The 15,961-nt window shown below is 44.2% G+C and overlaps 1 protein-coding gene across 6 annotated transcripts in view; it reads left to right on the forward strand.

The window, feature by feature from the left end:
* The first annotated feature begins 1,681 nt into the window (after positions 1–1,681).
* LOC135899686 (radical S-adenosyl methionine domain-containing protein 1, mitochondrial-like) overlaps positions 1,682–15,961 on the forward strand; it is an 84,969-nt gene continuing 70,689 nt past the window's right edge. For 2 of the 6 annotated variants that reach the window (XM_065429010.2, XM_065429016.1), the window contains exons 1-6: positions 1,684–2,202; positions 2,277–2,329; positions 2,393–2,499; positions 2,709–2,838; positions 7,400–7,445; positions 14,802–14,972. In XM_065429010.2, the coding sequence (XP_065285082.1) occupies positions 2,104–2,202; positions 2,277–2,329; positions 2,393–2,499; positions 2,709–2,838; positions 7,400–7,445; positions 14,802–14,972 (606 nt within the window). In that variant the 5' untranslated portion in view covers positions 1,684–2,103. Of the gene's footprint in view, positions 2,203–2,276; positions 2,330–2,392; positions 2,500–2,708; positions 2,839–7,399; positions 7,446–14,801; positions 14,973–15,961 lie in introns of all 6 variants that reach the window. The other 4 variants (XM_065429012.2, XM_065429011.1, XM_065429013.1 and 1 more) reach the window with 4 other exon arrangements.

Consider the following 15,961-nt stretch of genomic DNA (forward strand, 5'->3'; position numbering starts at 1 on the left):
TAATGACATCTTAGTTAAAATCAAGAAAAATAAATGGGCATGGGCAGGACATGTAATGAGTAGGGAAGATGAGCGATGGTCATTAAGGGTTACGGATGGATTCCAAAGGAAGGGAAGCGTAGCAGGGGGCGGCAGAAAGTTAGGTGGGCGGATGATATTAAGAAGTTTGCAGGGACAACATGGCCTCAATCAGTACATGACCGGGGTTGTTGGAGAAGTATGGGAGAGGCTTTTGCCCTGCAGTGGGCATAACCATGCTGCTGCTGCTGCTGATGAAATAAAAGGTCGCGAACAGTTTTAAGCACTTCTGCAACGCCCTTCCCAGAAAATACGCCACCAGTACACCAAATTCCCCCACCCCGAAGCGTGTATTGCAGTGAAGCTGCGCGGCTGGTCAACAGCAATGTATGCATTAAGCATGTAGTAGGGGCCAAACTTCCAAAAAAGAAAGAACAGAAAAGTTATTTTCTCTCACAAAACGAAAAAAAAGATGTTGCAGCAACAAATTATTACAAACACGCAATCTTATATTTTTAGATGGAACTCCTCAATGCAGAATTCACAGCTGAAAACGATGACACAAATGTTATTTTAGCAAACTTGGAATATTTTTTTCTCATTATGGTTGTTGCGTGCCAAAATATTTTAGCAGATTATTTGGACCCAAGACTGCCAAGAATAGTTAGCAAAACAACTATGAATATATCGAAAGTTTTTATTAAAAAATCCCGAAAAATGCCATCAATGCGCATTATTGCCCACATAACCAATATATGAAAAATAAGCTGGTGCACATAGGAGAGTGCACAGTAAAGAGAGCACTTTGTAACAAAAAAAGTGTGCAACAGCATTTGAATAAACTTGAACTTGAACAGCTCATTTAGAGATTTGAATAAAACTATTGAAATGACTGCGGTCTAAAAGAAAGAAAGAAAATTGCGACATGTCTAAGACATTGCTTTGATTAACGAAGATTTTTTGTTTATGTGTGTTTTCTCCTTGCTCATCATGTTCTTGCTCAGCACTGGAAAGGCTGACGTTTTTTTTTTTTTCACTGAAAACATTTTGGTAAGCATTTCTTAGACCCAACAAATGTCCACAATAAAAAAAAACAAAAAAACAAACGTGCAGGGTCGAGTTTACGGCTCGTGCGTTTGTCGTAGAATGACCAAAAACTTTTTATTTATTTAGTTAGTTAAAACACCTTCAACATCAAAAGACAATATTGATAGGGGTGGTTACGTTATGGTGCTATTAATGTTTTCTCATTTCTCATTGGGCAGACGAAACCATCCGCCAAGGTGCGATCAGGAAGGCAACAGGCTCGAATCTGGCCGCGCATTGTAGAGGTTGCTTATGCAAACCTGTGTTTGAACATACCGCAATATTGTATAAAAATATGAATACAAGCAACCACGAAATTGCGGAAGCCTGCTTCATGCATGTAAACTAAGGCGCATGCGTTTGCCATACTTTGGTCGCTCTGCGGGATAAAGAAACTGAGTTTTTGAATGGCAAGATAGGCTAACACCCTTTCACCCTTGTAAGCGTCACCTTACTCGTGTTTACATTTTCTGTATATGTTAGTATCTCGGTTGAAAAATAAACGAGTTGTTAGCCTGCGCTTGTATCGTGTACTTTCTTTTGTCTTTCGTCGGGGTTGCGCGGTCCACCCCTAAGAACATGTTCTCATGAAGGCGTGAAACTATTTTTGAATCACGCGGTATATACACCATGGCTGGACGTCATGATATATCAACCAATAAGAGTTGCCCAGCTGATTCGCTGCAGCGGCTGTAGCCGGCTGAAGCGCGGGCTAGTCGGCGGACAACGTGACTGCAATGCAGCTTTGTTTGCATGTCGTTAGGTCCTCTTCATTTGATCGCAGTTGTTGAACATTTACATTACACTTTTGCACGACACTCAAGGAGCGCTGCAACAGTGCGCTCCTCTGTGCTTGCGTGCAACCGGTACGTTTGACATGCCCGTGTGGTTAAACATTTGCATGACACTCGGGGAGCGTGGCTGCAACAGTGCGCTCCGTTGTGCTTACGTGCAACAGGTACTTTTGACATACCCTTGTAGTCTCATTCGTATGTCGTTATGTTTCGAAGTGCTCTGTTAGCTAGCCGATGTCGCCTTCTAGGAATGCCAAGTCGCGCACGGCGCATTCATTCCGACTCCAGTTCATTGTATGTCCATGTGAGTACATTGTGAACTTTCTCTCTTGTACTGGTACGTGATCGGCGCCGTAACACTGTTTTTCTTCTCTGCAGTGGCCGTACTGCGAAAAACGCTGCACGTACTGCAATTTCAACAAGTACATCAGGTAATCAGACCGCGTGGATTGTTCTGCTTGAGCTTCTTAACACAGCGTACATACCGCGCGCAGCCGGAACGTTGACCACGACGTGATGACCGAGTGCCTCGTTCGGGAGCTGACGACGGTCATCCGTAGTAGCAGCATTTCTACGATCACGACGGTATTCTTCGGGGGAGGTACGCTCTGCCTCGGGACTGATGTTTTTCGGCGCTTGTTCCTTATCTCCCAGTAGTGCAAAGCGGGAACACGTACACAAGAATATACAAATTCGTACATCCAGCGTATTTGTGTCTTGCGTCTGTATTCCTGCTTGCGCTACTAGAACACATGCTTTACCAGCAATGTCACATTGCAACTCTTTGCACATTTCCCTGCATTACCTTAGGCACTCCGAGTCTGATGCGGCCTCGCGATGTGGAACGCGTCTTGCAAGCCGTCTCCCGGCTCACGGCGGCACCTGTTGCAGAGGTTACGTTGGAGTGCAACCCGAGTCCTGCTGCGAAAGACAGCCTCAGGTACGTACAAAAGTGCCTGCCCATCAGTAGGGAATGAACTGCGCTGCAGGGTTGATGTCTTACGTGACTGCCTTGCAGCTGCCTTATATGGCCAGCGTTTCACATACGTACTGGGTTATAGGTGACATGCTCTTTTTCTTGTACAAAGTCAAGGGCTTGCAGATTGATGCCGCGTGATTTAAGCCACCCCCCACCCCCCCTCTGTGAATTTATTTCTTGCATTCTGTTCGTGGTGTACACTAAACTGCATTTTTAGTGTAAAATATGCAGTGCCCACCACTCACTGAATTTCCTGAGTCTGGTGCACATGTGTGTGTCGTGTCATGCTTAATTTCTATGGTGAGCAAGGACACATACTTTGCTACCAATAAATCATCCTGCTTTTGTGCCAGGTCATTATCTTCATCTTTGGCTGACAACAAATTCCATCTGCATTGTAATGCATCATCTGTGCTTGCTTGGTAGTCGCCTGTACTGAATGAGGAGGTAGGCCAGATCAGAGCCTGACAGTTTGTGCCATGCTCATGAACTGCAGCACAAAGCGTAGCTGCTTACATCGCGAGTTTGCATGCTTTCTATTGGGGAGCCAACATATTGTGGTTCATGACATTGTGTTGTAGCATGTGAATTGGGCAGTATGGCACGTTACTGAACTTGAAGGAAAGAGCACTACAAATGGGACGGTGATGAGGGTAGACAAACACGGCGCCGTGCCCTGCTCGTCTCCTCTCATCACTGTCCTGTTTTTAGCACTGTGTCCTCCATGTTCAGCCATTGTGTTGTTTGTTTTTGTCAACAACGAGATGTTTCTCATCGCGCTGTTCCTGGACAATGGAGCTGCTTCCATCTGATGGTGTCAACGGTTGTTGCACTATCAGTGAGCAGGCATTGTAAGCAAGCCAGCTCTTGAGCCAGCTTGAGAGAGAAAAGTCTTGTTAACTGAACCTGCGGGGGTCTGGGAGCATTGCCGCACTCTCTAGCTGATGGTTCCGGAACGTTAGGTGCCAGTGTGGCGATGGTCTTGAGCTGAATACTGCTTACATGTGCAGCTTTTGAAACCTGCAGGTAGAGAGCACGACAGCGCTCTGGACTGCACATGTGTGTGTTCACATTTCTGTTTAATTTCCTTTTACAAAGGAGCATGTCACGTTCAATGACAGTCACACAAGTCGGTCAATCTTGAATGCAGTAATATCTTTGGGGCTTTGTGCTCCCATAAATGGCGAGGTCGTGCTCTGGTACTTCGTTCGTTTACAAGTACCAGTTGTCCAGTCGTGCTAATGCTGTCGAGAGTGATTGTTTCTGTGTGTCAAACAGTGACCCAATGCGTAATCAATGGTCTTTAGAGGTACACCAAAGTGAAAGATGACTACTTCTGCATCAAGAAATCACCCTTCTATAGTATGAAAAACACCACTCTTGCCATGATAAGATGCTTGGTGAGCCAGAAAAAAGTACAATAAGAAAAGACAGGTGGCAACTCCACCTTGAAGCTCCTATACCAGCTCTCTGTAATGTCATGGATTATTACAGCGTTTTCCAAGAAGGCCTAGTTATTTCATTAATGGTGAAAATAGACTACATTGCGTTCTAAAGGAGCCAAAGATTGTACATGGCTAGTTCCAAGAACTCTTGCTGAGCCAACATGAGCCAAATACAAAATATACCTTGAAATATGTGACGTGCCGGTGTTGGGGATTTCCTGGTCTGATAATCAACCTATCATTTCAAAATTAGTGACAGCATGTTTTTCAAAGGATGCTTTATCCATCTAAACTGATTTAGTGTGTTACTTTAGTGTCCCTTATAAACGACAGGCAGTGCATGTAACACTCGGCCACTCCGATGAGGGCCGAGTAGACCTCTGTAAACGCAGTTCTGAACCACAGCCTAAACACAGGAGAGTTGCCTCACAGTCTGGCTTGAGGTCAGAGTTGCTAGCAGGTATACAATCAATCAGGCATTCTTTTTTGTTTCTTACAGATACACAACAATATCTCTTTAAACAGGCAGGACCACAGTACCCTTCCAAAGTTTGTAACAGGGACCCATTTGTTAACATACATGGTTGTCAGGAAATACAAGATGAATAAAACACATATGTATTGTCAGCAATTTCTCTTGAACGTGCTTTAAAAGCAGAACAAATTATTTTTAGAGATATTCATCGCTATCATTGGAGTTATTTTTCCAAAGAAAATAGGCGGAAGTGAGCAAGCTGCTTGCACGAATAAAATGATGCGGATGATGCCATGTGGTGAGGTGTTCTGAAACTTCAGAGCAACATACTGAAATGAAAATATAATGTAGGCCGCTTATAACGTAAGTCACCAGAGTCTTGAACATGCACACTGTAAGTGGTACTGCACTATAACCAAAACAATGATTTTCAGGGCAAAACATGTAAACCAAGCAGCCGCACTTATCCGAGAATCGAAACGTGCGTCTGGGAGTTTTGCATGCATTTAAATTTACAAACATTGAAAGGGTAATGACCGAGTACCCGCAGTCTTCGCACCGAGCTGACAACGTAATAATAACTTTTACAAAGACAGAAAAATAAGATGGCGACCAAAATTTCAGGCACAGCACAGCGTCTCATCCGACTTCTCGGACTGATCGGCATATGCATGGTGTCGAAACATGGCAACCGCGGACCAAGTTGCTGCCGTTTGAGTGTTGCCCGCGCCATGACTTTCGCTATCAAGGCGCTTTCTCTGCTTTCCATGTGCCATACAGCCACTGCAATATGTTTTGTTGACTCGGTACCAAACCACAAGTTTGGTCGCTGATGAGGCACACTTGTTAGGCCTAGCCACCGGGGGTGTCAGGTGGCATGCCATCGCGGAAAGCTCGCCCTTGATGTGTTCATACTCGTAGACGCGCACACAGGGACTACGTATGCGATCATGCACATGGGCTGAACTGACAGCAACGCGTACGAAGTGGAGTTTGGTTTCTAGGGCAATCAAGCGCGGCAGCTACTACGAATGCCTACCAAGTTTGTATGTACGCACACTTACAAACGGCGAAAGTTGACAAGTGCACATAAAGCCTAATAGTAGCTCCAAACTAAATTTGCGGAACACTGCTTATTCGTTCGCTCCACGTCTCGTGCTCCTCTGCATTGCCCTCGTTGCTGTCCTCTCCCATCGGTGGGCACTTCCCGTTGAGAAGTGTGATCGTTACTGTGCTTATCAGCGGTATTTTCTCACATGGCTGCACTAAACGGTGTGTATATACGTGCAGCTCTGTGTGAGGGTAAACGGGAGTCAGAGAAGGCCGTGTTGTAGCCAATTCTGCTCTATAAACGGTTACGTTGTAAGTGGTCTAAGCTGTAATGTATAATTAGTACTTACAGGTGTTACGTATTGGGTAGGTTGTGAATATGTGAGCTTTTGATATTAAAATTCAATTGGGAGGTTTTACGTGCCAAAACCACTTTCTGATTACGAGGCGCGCTGTAGTGGAGGACTCCGGAAATTTCGACCACCTGGGGTTCTTTAACGTGCACGGAAATCTAAGTACACAGGTGTTTTCACATTTAGCCCCCATCGAAATGTGGCTGCCATGGCCGGGATTCAATCCCGTGACCTCGTGCCCAGCAGCCGAACACCATAGCCACTGAGCAACCACGGCAGGTGGCGTTTGATATACTGGCACTATTGAAGGGCATTGAATAGCATCATATAAAATTTTGCGAGGAAGTAACAAAGCATGATGATTGATACAAACTGTGATCGGTTGTGTGTTTTATACTCTGTAACCATACATGACTGAATGTTTTACTGCATTCAAAACGAAGAGGACATGCTGCTGTGCTTTGTGCTACTCTAAGGGGTTTCAACATTCTTTAGCAGGCTAAGCTACTAACTGCTAGGCAAATATATATTTGCAAATGTATAAGACTGTAGTATAACGTTGTGTTGTAAACGAATCATGGAATTATAGACACCTCAGCCTGCTGCCCGAAACACTACCAAGAAAAATATTTGACTCCAATCACAGCTGGCTGGCAGTTGTAACCAAATGTAAATTGCAATCTGTACTTTAAATAAAGCAACAAAAAACTAGGAATTCTGTCTTGAAGTGCAGCATCGAGGTATTCCAGATGAAAAGAAAACAGCATTATGAAAAGTGGGAAGATTTGCCACCTGTCTGCTTGTATTCCAGTTTACGACAAACTGCCCTAGTTTAAATTTTACACTGTGTTTGGAGCTCAATCCTCTATAGACCTTATATTTATGAGAGTCCCCAGAAATTCTCATTTAAGAAAATGAGGCTTCAGCTATTAATCATGGTCTATGACCGTCTAGTCCATATTTGTGTCCTGTGGAATTATATAAGAAAACAAAATATTTAAAGTGAAATTCATTGTAGTGGCATTCGGCCCAACTTGGTGAACTGTGAATGGGTGGCAATTTGAGCTTTGTTGTTCTCCTTTGTCATCTGCAAAGCATGTTTATGTTGCGCCAGGAAAAATGCACCAGCCTGGCCCATTTGTCATTGTGCTCTACAGACCGGTGATAGAAATAACACAGATCTTCTCTTTTCACTGCAGTGACTTCAAGGAGGCAGGGGTCACGCGACTGTCGATTGGCATGCAGGTCTGTAAGCTGCTTTATGCTCAGCGGAACTTTTGACCACATTTGTGTTGCCGTCATAGGGCTAATTCGGGAAATCAGGCCTCTTTACGCTTGCAATACATCGAAAGGGCATCAAGTTCTTATGTAAACCTGGCATGTTAAAAACCCTCTCTTTATTAAGTAATATTTCTTTAGTGATGTTTCCCACTGAGACATTTTGTCACAAATCACTAATATACAGTCGACTCTCGGTACAACGGATCCTGATAATCTGTAAAAAAAAATGTCCATTTTATCCGAAGTCCATAACATCCATAATGCCTCATTTCCGAAACTTTCCTCGTGATGTGCAAGTTTATTGCAAAGAGTGAGTGACGAACCTCCAAAGCAAAAAACACAAAAAATGTTGCAGTTTCAGCCGAAAGGCAAAGCATCGATTGCGGTAGCCAATTAAGCAAGATAAGTGGGGCAGCAGCAGTGTGTGAATTGACCTTCATGCTGTCTCTCGCTTCAGCACAAACTAAATGTTGAAATCACAGCGCATACGAAGCTACCAGCATTGGGCATACTTTGTCCACATCGCAGATCGCTTTCAAGATACGGCGCCTGCGTGGGCGACCACTTTGTCCGCATCGCAGATCACTTTCAAGATGCGGCAGCTACGCCGTAAGCAGCAGTCGCCGGAGTAGAACCCCTCTCTCTCGCCTCCCCCTCACCTCCTGTGCATTGCGCGCGAGTGAAGATGACTTGTTCCCACCCCACCTTCCTTCATGATCATCGGCTGACCCTCGTGAGTCAGTTGTCATCTCATGTCGATATAGCAAAGGTACACTTAATACTCCTGATGTGGAAAAAAATTGCCACTATTTTCGTCCGCTGCAGTCGATAGTCCATTGTAGTGCAGTCTGTCAAAGGGCCCTTCACCAAGTCTGGCCATTTTGAGCTGACAAGCACAGAGCATACAATGCGTGCCAACGATCGTGTTTACAAAGAAATCGGTACATCGCTAGGCTCCGCGGAAAGGTCTGAAATGTCAATCTGAACGCTGTTGTTCCTTCTCGCAGCCGCTGCGCTCCAAGCCGGACGGTGACGTACTCGCGTCCCTGCCACTGCGTACTTAGGTCTGCAGTGTGACATCGCTCGTGGTGACACATGACTTCGAGAATTATTCAAGGCACCATCTGTTATTTGCATGATATGTTGCTTGAATTGACGAATTGAAGTTTAGAGAAGTAATCGAACACATACGGCGAATGTCTGCGTGTTTTTTTTTTTTTTCTTCGCACCAAAGCAAAAGAGATTATGATGAGCACAATATTTCTTGTGCGGCAAGGGGAGGGGCATCTTTAGCAATTTATTAGTCTTCACTTTTTACAACAGACCTGCATACAACAGACTTTCGGATATAAAGGACCATATTTCAACCTTAGTTTGTTCTCCCTTTTTTATTAATGCAACAAAGTTAACATTTAACGGAGCGCAATACAACAAACTATCGACTACAGTGGACGAAATTAGCAGCAATTTTCATCAACATCAGGCATATAAAATGTCTTTTTGCCATGTCAACAGGGGCTGACAACATATTTGACCACGCCGGTGTCTGCGCGCTTAAGCCACGGCCAGACTAAATTGCGGCTTTCAACATTGGAAGTCTCTGGCCAAGCCCAACCTCTAGCCAAGCCAGTCTGAGGACACGTTGATTACGCGCTGTGTGTTATTGCTTGTTGATGCCATTTTGTCATTGTGTATCCGTGCTAGTCACTTGTGCCAGATTGCAAGTGGGGAGATAATGACTTCCAAAAAAAGAAAGCAAATTTCACTAAGGGAAAAGATTAAGATTGTGGATGCAGTTGCACTGGGTGGAAAGCAGGCGAACATCGCAAAAATAATAAGGCTATGAAAGCAGACCTTGAGTTTAATTACTAACAAAGCCATCGTCCGTAAGCAACGGTAAGGGGTAATCAATCTGAAGCGCTTCAGGCTCCGTGAGGCAACTCATTTGAATCTTAATTCCGCACTTTTGATGTGGCTTCGTGATGCCCGAGCTCGCGATATTCCACTGGACTACTGTTGAGAAAGCGTGCGGAACAGCTGGCCGTGGTCCTCAGACGTGACTGTGTCACTTTCAGCAACTGATGGCTGGACCGTTTCAAGGCGAGGCATGGCGTGACATTCATGCAAATCTGCGGTGAATGCAACAGAGCAAGTGTGCACGCTATCTCCAAATGGAAAGCAAATAAGCTGCCAATGCTTCTTGCCAGATACGAGAACAAGGTCATACTTAATACAGACGAAAGTAGTATGTTTTATAAGGCATAACTGAACAAAATGTAAGCAGTTTCTGGCAACCACTGTCATGGTGGTAAGCGCTCCAAGGAATGTTTGACCGTGTTGTTTTGTTGCAACGTGGATAGGACAGAAAAAGGAAAACCTCTGTGTATTGGAAAATCAAAGCAGCCTCGCGCCTTGCGGCACGTAAAGAATGTGCCAGTTGATTGGACTGCCACCATGTAGGCACGGATGACAAAAGACCTCTTCAGTGCCTGGCCGCTGCAATTCGATAGGCGAATGATCAAGGAGAAGAGGAAGGTGCTGCGTTTTTTTGGACAACTGCTCAAGCCACATGAATCCACCCAATCTTGAAGCAATTGACCCGTGTTACTTTCCCCCAAATGTTACATTGGTACTACTCCAGCCAATTGATCAAGGTGTGCATTCCGTGAAGGCTGCCTACGGGACATGCCTTGTTGAACGCCTGCTCTTCGACATGTAAAGTATTCGGGAATTGAATATAGACGTCAGATTCCCAGTCGAAGTGTTGGTGAGCATTTGGCAACAGCTGAGAACTGATATCATCAAAAACTGCTTCAGGAAGGCTGGTTTTCAGGGAAACAATGAGACTGCCTGCGAGGAGTCATCTGTCCTAGATGAACCATTGGACCCATCAGTGTGGCCTCAGGTCAGGGAGGCATTCGGAGCAGAGAAGTTGTCTGGCTTTGGTCACATTTCACAATGGTGTTGTTGACAATGAACAACTGACGGACAAGGAGGCGAGAGGCATGATTGAAGGCCATTCTGAGCAGTCATCAGACAACAGCAGCGAGCAAGAAAATGAGCTACATGCAGTCAGGCTGACTTCACAGCAAGTAATTGACTGCATCAAAGAAGTGAGAGAATACTTTCAGCACAAGCAAGACGACTGCTCCGTTCGAGTGTTGGAGCCGACTGAAATGTGGCGCAAAGTAACTGCATCCTCCCTCAAGGGAATCTCTCGTCACAGTTCTTTTTGAGCTAAATGTGAATTTAAAGTTTAGTTTGTTTTCTATTTTGGATATTCGTCACTCACTCTTTACAATAACGTGGTTAGACATTGCGCCCAAAATTTTGGAAGTGAGGTGTTTCGGTGCTCCAACTCCATGTCCCGGTCTATTCCACTGGCAAATTTGAAAAAGTCATTACTGGGAGAAGTGCCTGGTATGAATATATTGTAGCAGGTGAGGGCAGGGGCTTACTCCGAGCAGCAATCTCCGGTAGAGCCCCTCAATGCACTGAACGCAACTTTTTCTGCCGAACATGTGGAAAGTACACAAGCATGAACGGTTTCCTTTGTGGATGGTTCCTTTTTTTATATCTGACGATGTTTCGCGGCATTCCGGCAGTAGTAGAAGCATGCAGCAACTGTTCGATGATGATTTGATGTTTTGGTGGTGGCCTCCTGTTTGGATCTTGCGGACTTCGGATAAAACGGACATTTTTTGTTGGGATTCTCAGGATCCATTGTAATGAGAGTAGGCTGTATTTGGCAACGCGTGACATGTGTAGATGTGGTAACTGTGTTTATGCTATTGTGTGTTTATTGTGGTCTGTTACTGAACCTTTACCTCTATGTACTATCTGTGAGGCCTTTGCCAAGTAATCGTTATAAGTTCTGTGCTAACTCACACAAGACAGAAGTTCACAGAAAGATCGAGGCTTCAAGTGATTAACTGTGGTTGAACAAGTAATTTTACTGGAATAAACATTCGACTCGGGGACTTGTCAAAATGTTGTCTCCAATGACATTCTTTCTTTGACCACTGTTGATTAGTTGAAAACTGTCTGAATGACAGTACCTCATGGCTGTACTTTGGTCAACGTTACCCCCCCCCCCCCCTTTCTTTCTTTAGTACATATATTGCTTGGATTTTTCAGGCATTCCGCAATCCATGTATAGGTGGGGTTTGTAGAAGGTTGTGAAAAAAGTTGTTTTCAGCGCTCACACGGCCAAGCTCCAAATTAAGCCCGAGATGAGGAATGCACGGTGTTGCTTTTCAAGTTGGTGGGCCGGGCATCATTTGCCATGTCCTCACAGTATACTGTATTTACTTGAATCTGGGCTGGTCTAAGCCGATCCCTGAAAGTTGGAATCCAGAAAAAAAAAGTTACCTCAAATGTAGTCCAAACAAGAATGCCAGGACACTGTTCACAAAATGAAAGCATCATTTATTGAATGATGACCATGCTGAGCTCATTCTATGTCATCATTGCTGCTAGCGTCGTCGCTATCTTCCTTATTCCTGTGATCTTCTAACAGTAAATGCCACCCTTGCTGCGGCGCACACAAAAAACATTTCCCATTGCCCTCTACAATGCGGATGTTTTTCTCATCGATGCTGAAGTCCTACCCAGTTTGGAACATTTGACCTACCTCCGTGGCTAGCACAACTTTTCGTTTGAAAGCGGCACTATAGTGGCATCACCTGTTTGGTGCCATTACAATAATGCCACGTCACATGCCGATACCGTAGACTAAAGAACCAGATCCGATGTGGCACTGGTCAAAATGGCAATGTCATACGTGCACTTCAGTTGGACTACTGGTGTAGCTAGTAGCGGCTGCAATACTGACTTTTCTACATGGCGCTAGCTTTGCACCATATTTATCAATTTCAATTAAAAACTGGTGAGTTCTTTAAAAACTTCAAATCAAAGCCGATCCTACAGTTTGGTTGATGATTATTTGAAAAAAAACTATCGGCCTTGATTTTCATAAATACGATAACTTAAAAATGGCTACGCTTGGCTTGTGGAGGCACGGGGATTGATACGTAGTACCTCCACCAGATTTCATGTTGACACAAGTAACACCCAAAGCATAATGACAGCAGCGATCCCAGCCGTCAGTTGAAATCTCATCTTGCAGGGCAAGCCTATCCAATATACCGTATTTACTCGCATAATGATCGCACATTTTTTGTCAGAAAAGTTCACGCGAAATCAGGGGTGTGATCATTACACGGGTTAAATTTCTGGCGAAGAGAGAAAAAAATTTTTTTCGACCCGAGTTTCCTGTGGGACACCAAAACAAAAATGGCGGCCGGCGGAGCAAGCCGAATGCACCAAAAGCGATTTCTTTTTCTTTTCATGAGTACATTATGTGCATTAAAACAGTTTCTTCCGTATCTGTAATGAATAATATCGTTAATATCGGCAAGGTTGCTGTAATAATGTAGCCATGTCCACTTTGAGGGGACAGAAACAGATGGGCGCGCTTAGCTGCCAGTGACATAGAAACACATGGCCTGCATGCTGCGGAAACTGCGGCATCTGTCTTCACTACTATCCTAATACGGAATGTTTTCGCTAAGGGCTATATCTTAGCTGTGTTACAATCGTCGGCGTATGAATAAGGTACACTTTTAACGTATCAGTGTAAACGTGGCTACTATCGTTGCCGCTTGTGATTTGTTGCGTGCCCACGAGTGCAGATGAGAAGAATCGAAAGGCGCCTTTTTTGTTGTTGTTGACCACAACCGTTATAAAGCCTACACATAATAAAGCCAAGTTTGGTTGCAGCTTTCTTTTAGTCATGGAAGTGCGGAAAGTGATGAAAGTAATGAAATGAGGCATCTACTCAAGAATGTTTGGTGCGTGCAGACCGCTTGGTTTGTCTTGAAGAGTTGTTCGCGTAGCATTTGACAGATGGTAAGCGCAATCAATATTAGCTAGACTTGGCACAAGACATATCGCTGCGGCAAGTTTGGGGTGCAATCATTACACGGGAAATTTTAAAAAATTGAATTTTGACGACAAAATTGAGGGGTGCGATCATTACGCGAGTGTGATCATTATGCGAGTAAATACGGTATATATACATGTGTCACCAAACATTCCAGAATACACATTTGTGCTCACTTACACTCCAGAATATACAACAGCATTCGTGTCATGCACACAATTTGATTAGACAAGTTTCTTTCGCTACAGAATTTGCAACATCGAATCATTTTTTCACACGGCGTGCATGTCCTACACCTGGTGGCATATTGATAACAGTGACAATTTTGTGAAAAACAGTCATTATCTGAAAACAAAACAATATGCACGTGTTAACATGGTGCAAAGCACACTGTTAGAGACAGCAGTGATCACAGCCATCAGTCATCGAAATATCGTCTTGCAGGCCAACTCTATCCACTATATATATACATATATAGTGTCAGAGACACTAGACTCGGCAACAACCTAAGAATTCATCGCAAGCTCTGCCCACAAAACAGCACTGCACTTTATTTCCTTAAACACTCCACTTGGAAATATTACATATGGCGTGGCATTAAAGCAGTTGTTTAATAAACGAATATTAGGAAAGCTGCAAGGTGGGTAGGCACTTTTACCCTGAATGACGATGAATGGGTGATGGCAGCCATGTCATAGGGAAAGTGATTCCAGTCTACAGCTATGTGAGGGCAAAAAGACAAAAACTAATTGATACATGCTGCAACACAAGTGACGCTTAGTGAGTTTCCCGTGCAGAGTGATATGCTTGGTGGTGGTGAATTGTACTGTATGCATTCTAGAGCATTGTAAATACATTTGTGAAATATAGTTTGCCAATGCAGCGGCTTGCCACATGTCTAGCAAACATGTGCTCTCAAGAAGAGCAGAGATGAGTAAGCAACATTGTCTGATGCATGTTGTAGGCTACATGCTAATTGCAGTATGGTCCATTCTTAAAAGGAACACCCAGCTTATACTTAACGGTTGTGGCTGAGCTATGATGTGAAGGCTTGCTGGCCTTACTTGATTGCACAGATGTCAATCGAATGCTTTATAGAAGAGCTTCTCTATTGATAAATTTGAAGAAGTGTTGCTGTCAAGTTTGCTTTAGTTCTATTTAGGTGTTGCTTTCAGGAATGGACTATATTGCACATGAAGCTATAGCAGTATGTGTTCTGCAAGGCTTTTGTAAGGTTCATTGGCCATTACAGACAGGTCAGTAACCCACATTTTAATAGGTCAGTGACCTATTGGTGTACTTTGCAAAATTTATATTAAAGAAAGAAGGAAGGCGCCTTGAGCAATAACTCTAAAATTCTGCAATGTTTCAAACAGAGCCTGTGCAATGATGCTGAGCTCTCATCCTTGGGGCGGACACACTCGGTTGAAGAAAGCCTGCACTGTCTGGACCGTGCCATGCACCTATTTCCTGGCCAAGTGTCAGTGGACATTCTTTACGGACGGCCAAGACAGACGCTTGATGGCTGGCTACAAGAAGTGCAACAGGTACGGCTGCATTGTCATGGGTTTCAGGTGACACCACCCTCTCAGTGCCAGGTGTACTTGAAGTGCAGCAAATCTTATTTGTCTATGTACAGCCAAATCTCGGTAATTCGAACTTGAAGGGGCCTGAAAGATTGTTTGAATTAAAGGAAGCTTATTGAATGGAGGACTTTGCTGCAGTGACGCATGCGCACTAGGCTAACACATGAGTAGGAAGCTCCAGAAGATTTATTCACACATATTTACAAATTACAGTCAACGCACAATCTTTTTGACATCTGAAAAACGTCTGAAAAAATTAGGCGGTCCGAAAAAACGAACGCATGCCTTTTACTGCCCATCATCATCATCATCGACCTGGCTACGCCCACTGCAGGGCAAAGGCCTCTCCCATACTTCTCCAACTACTCCAGTCATGTGCTAATTGTGGCCATGTCCCTGCAAACTTCTTGATCTCATTCGTCCACCTAACTTTCTGCCGCCCCCTGCTACGCTTCTCTTCTCTTGAAATCCAGTCCGTAACCATTAATGACCATCATCTTCCCTCCTCATTATATGCCCTGCCCATGCCCATTTCTTTCTCTTGATTTCAACTATGATGTCATTAACTCGCATTTGTTCTCTCACCCAATCTGCTCTCTTCTTATCCCTTAACATTACACCCACCATTCTTCTTTCCATAGCTCGTTGTGACGACCTCAATTTAAGTAGAACCCTTTTCGTGAGCCTCCAGGTTTCTGCCCTGTAGGTGAGTACTGGTAAGACACAGTTGTTGTGCACTTTTCTCTTGAGGGATAATGGCAACCTGCTGTTCATGATCTGAGAATGCCTGGCAAACGCACCCCAGCCCATTCTTATTCTTCCGATTATTTCAGTATCGTGATCCGGATTCGCGGTCACTACCTGCCCTAAGTAGATGTATTCCCTTACCACTTCTAGTGCCTCGCTGCTTATCGTAAACTGGTGTTCTTTTCTGAGACTGTTAAACATTA

This window comes from Dermacentor albipictus, chromosome 7, assembly GCF_038994185.2.
Source record: "Dermacentor albipictus isolate Rhodes 1998 colony chromosome 7, USDA_Dalb.pri_finalv2, whole genome shotgun sequence".
Classification (NCBI taxonomy): domain Eukaryota; kingdom Metazoa; phylum Arthropoda; class Arachnida; order Ixodida; family Ixodidae; genus Dermacentor; species Dermacentor albipictus.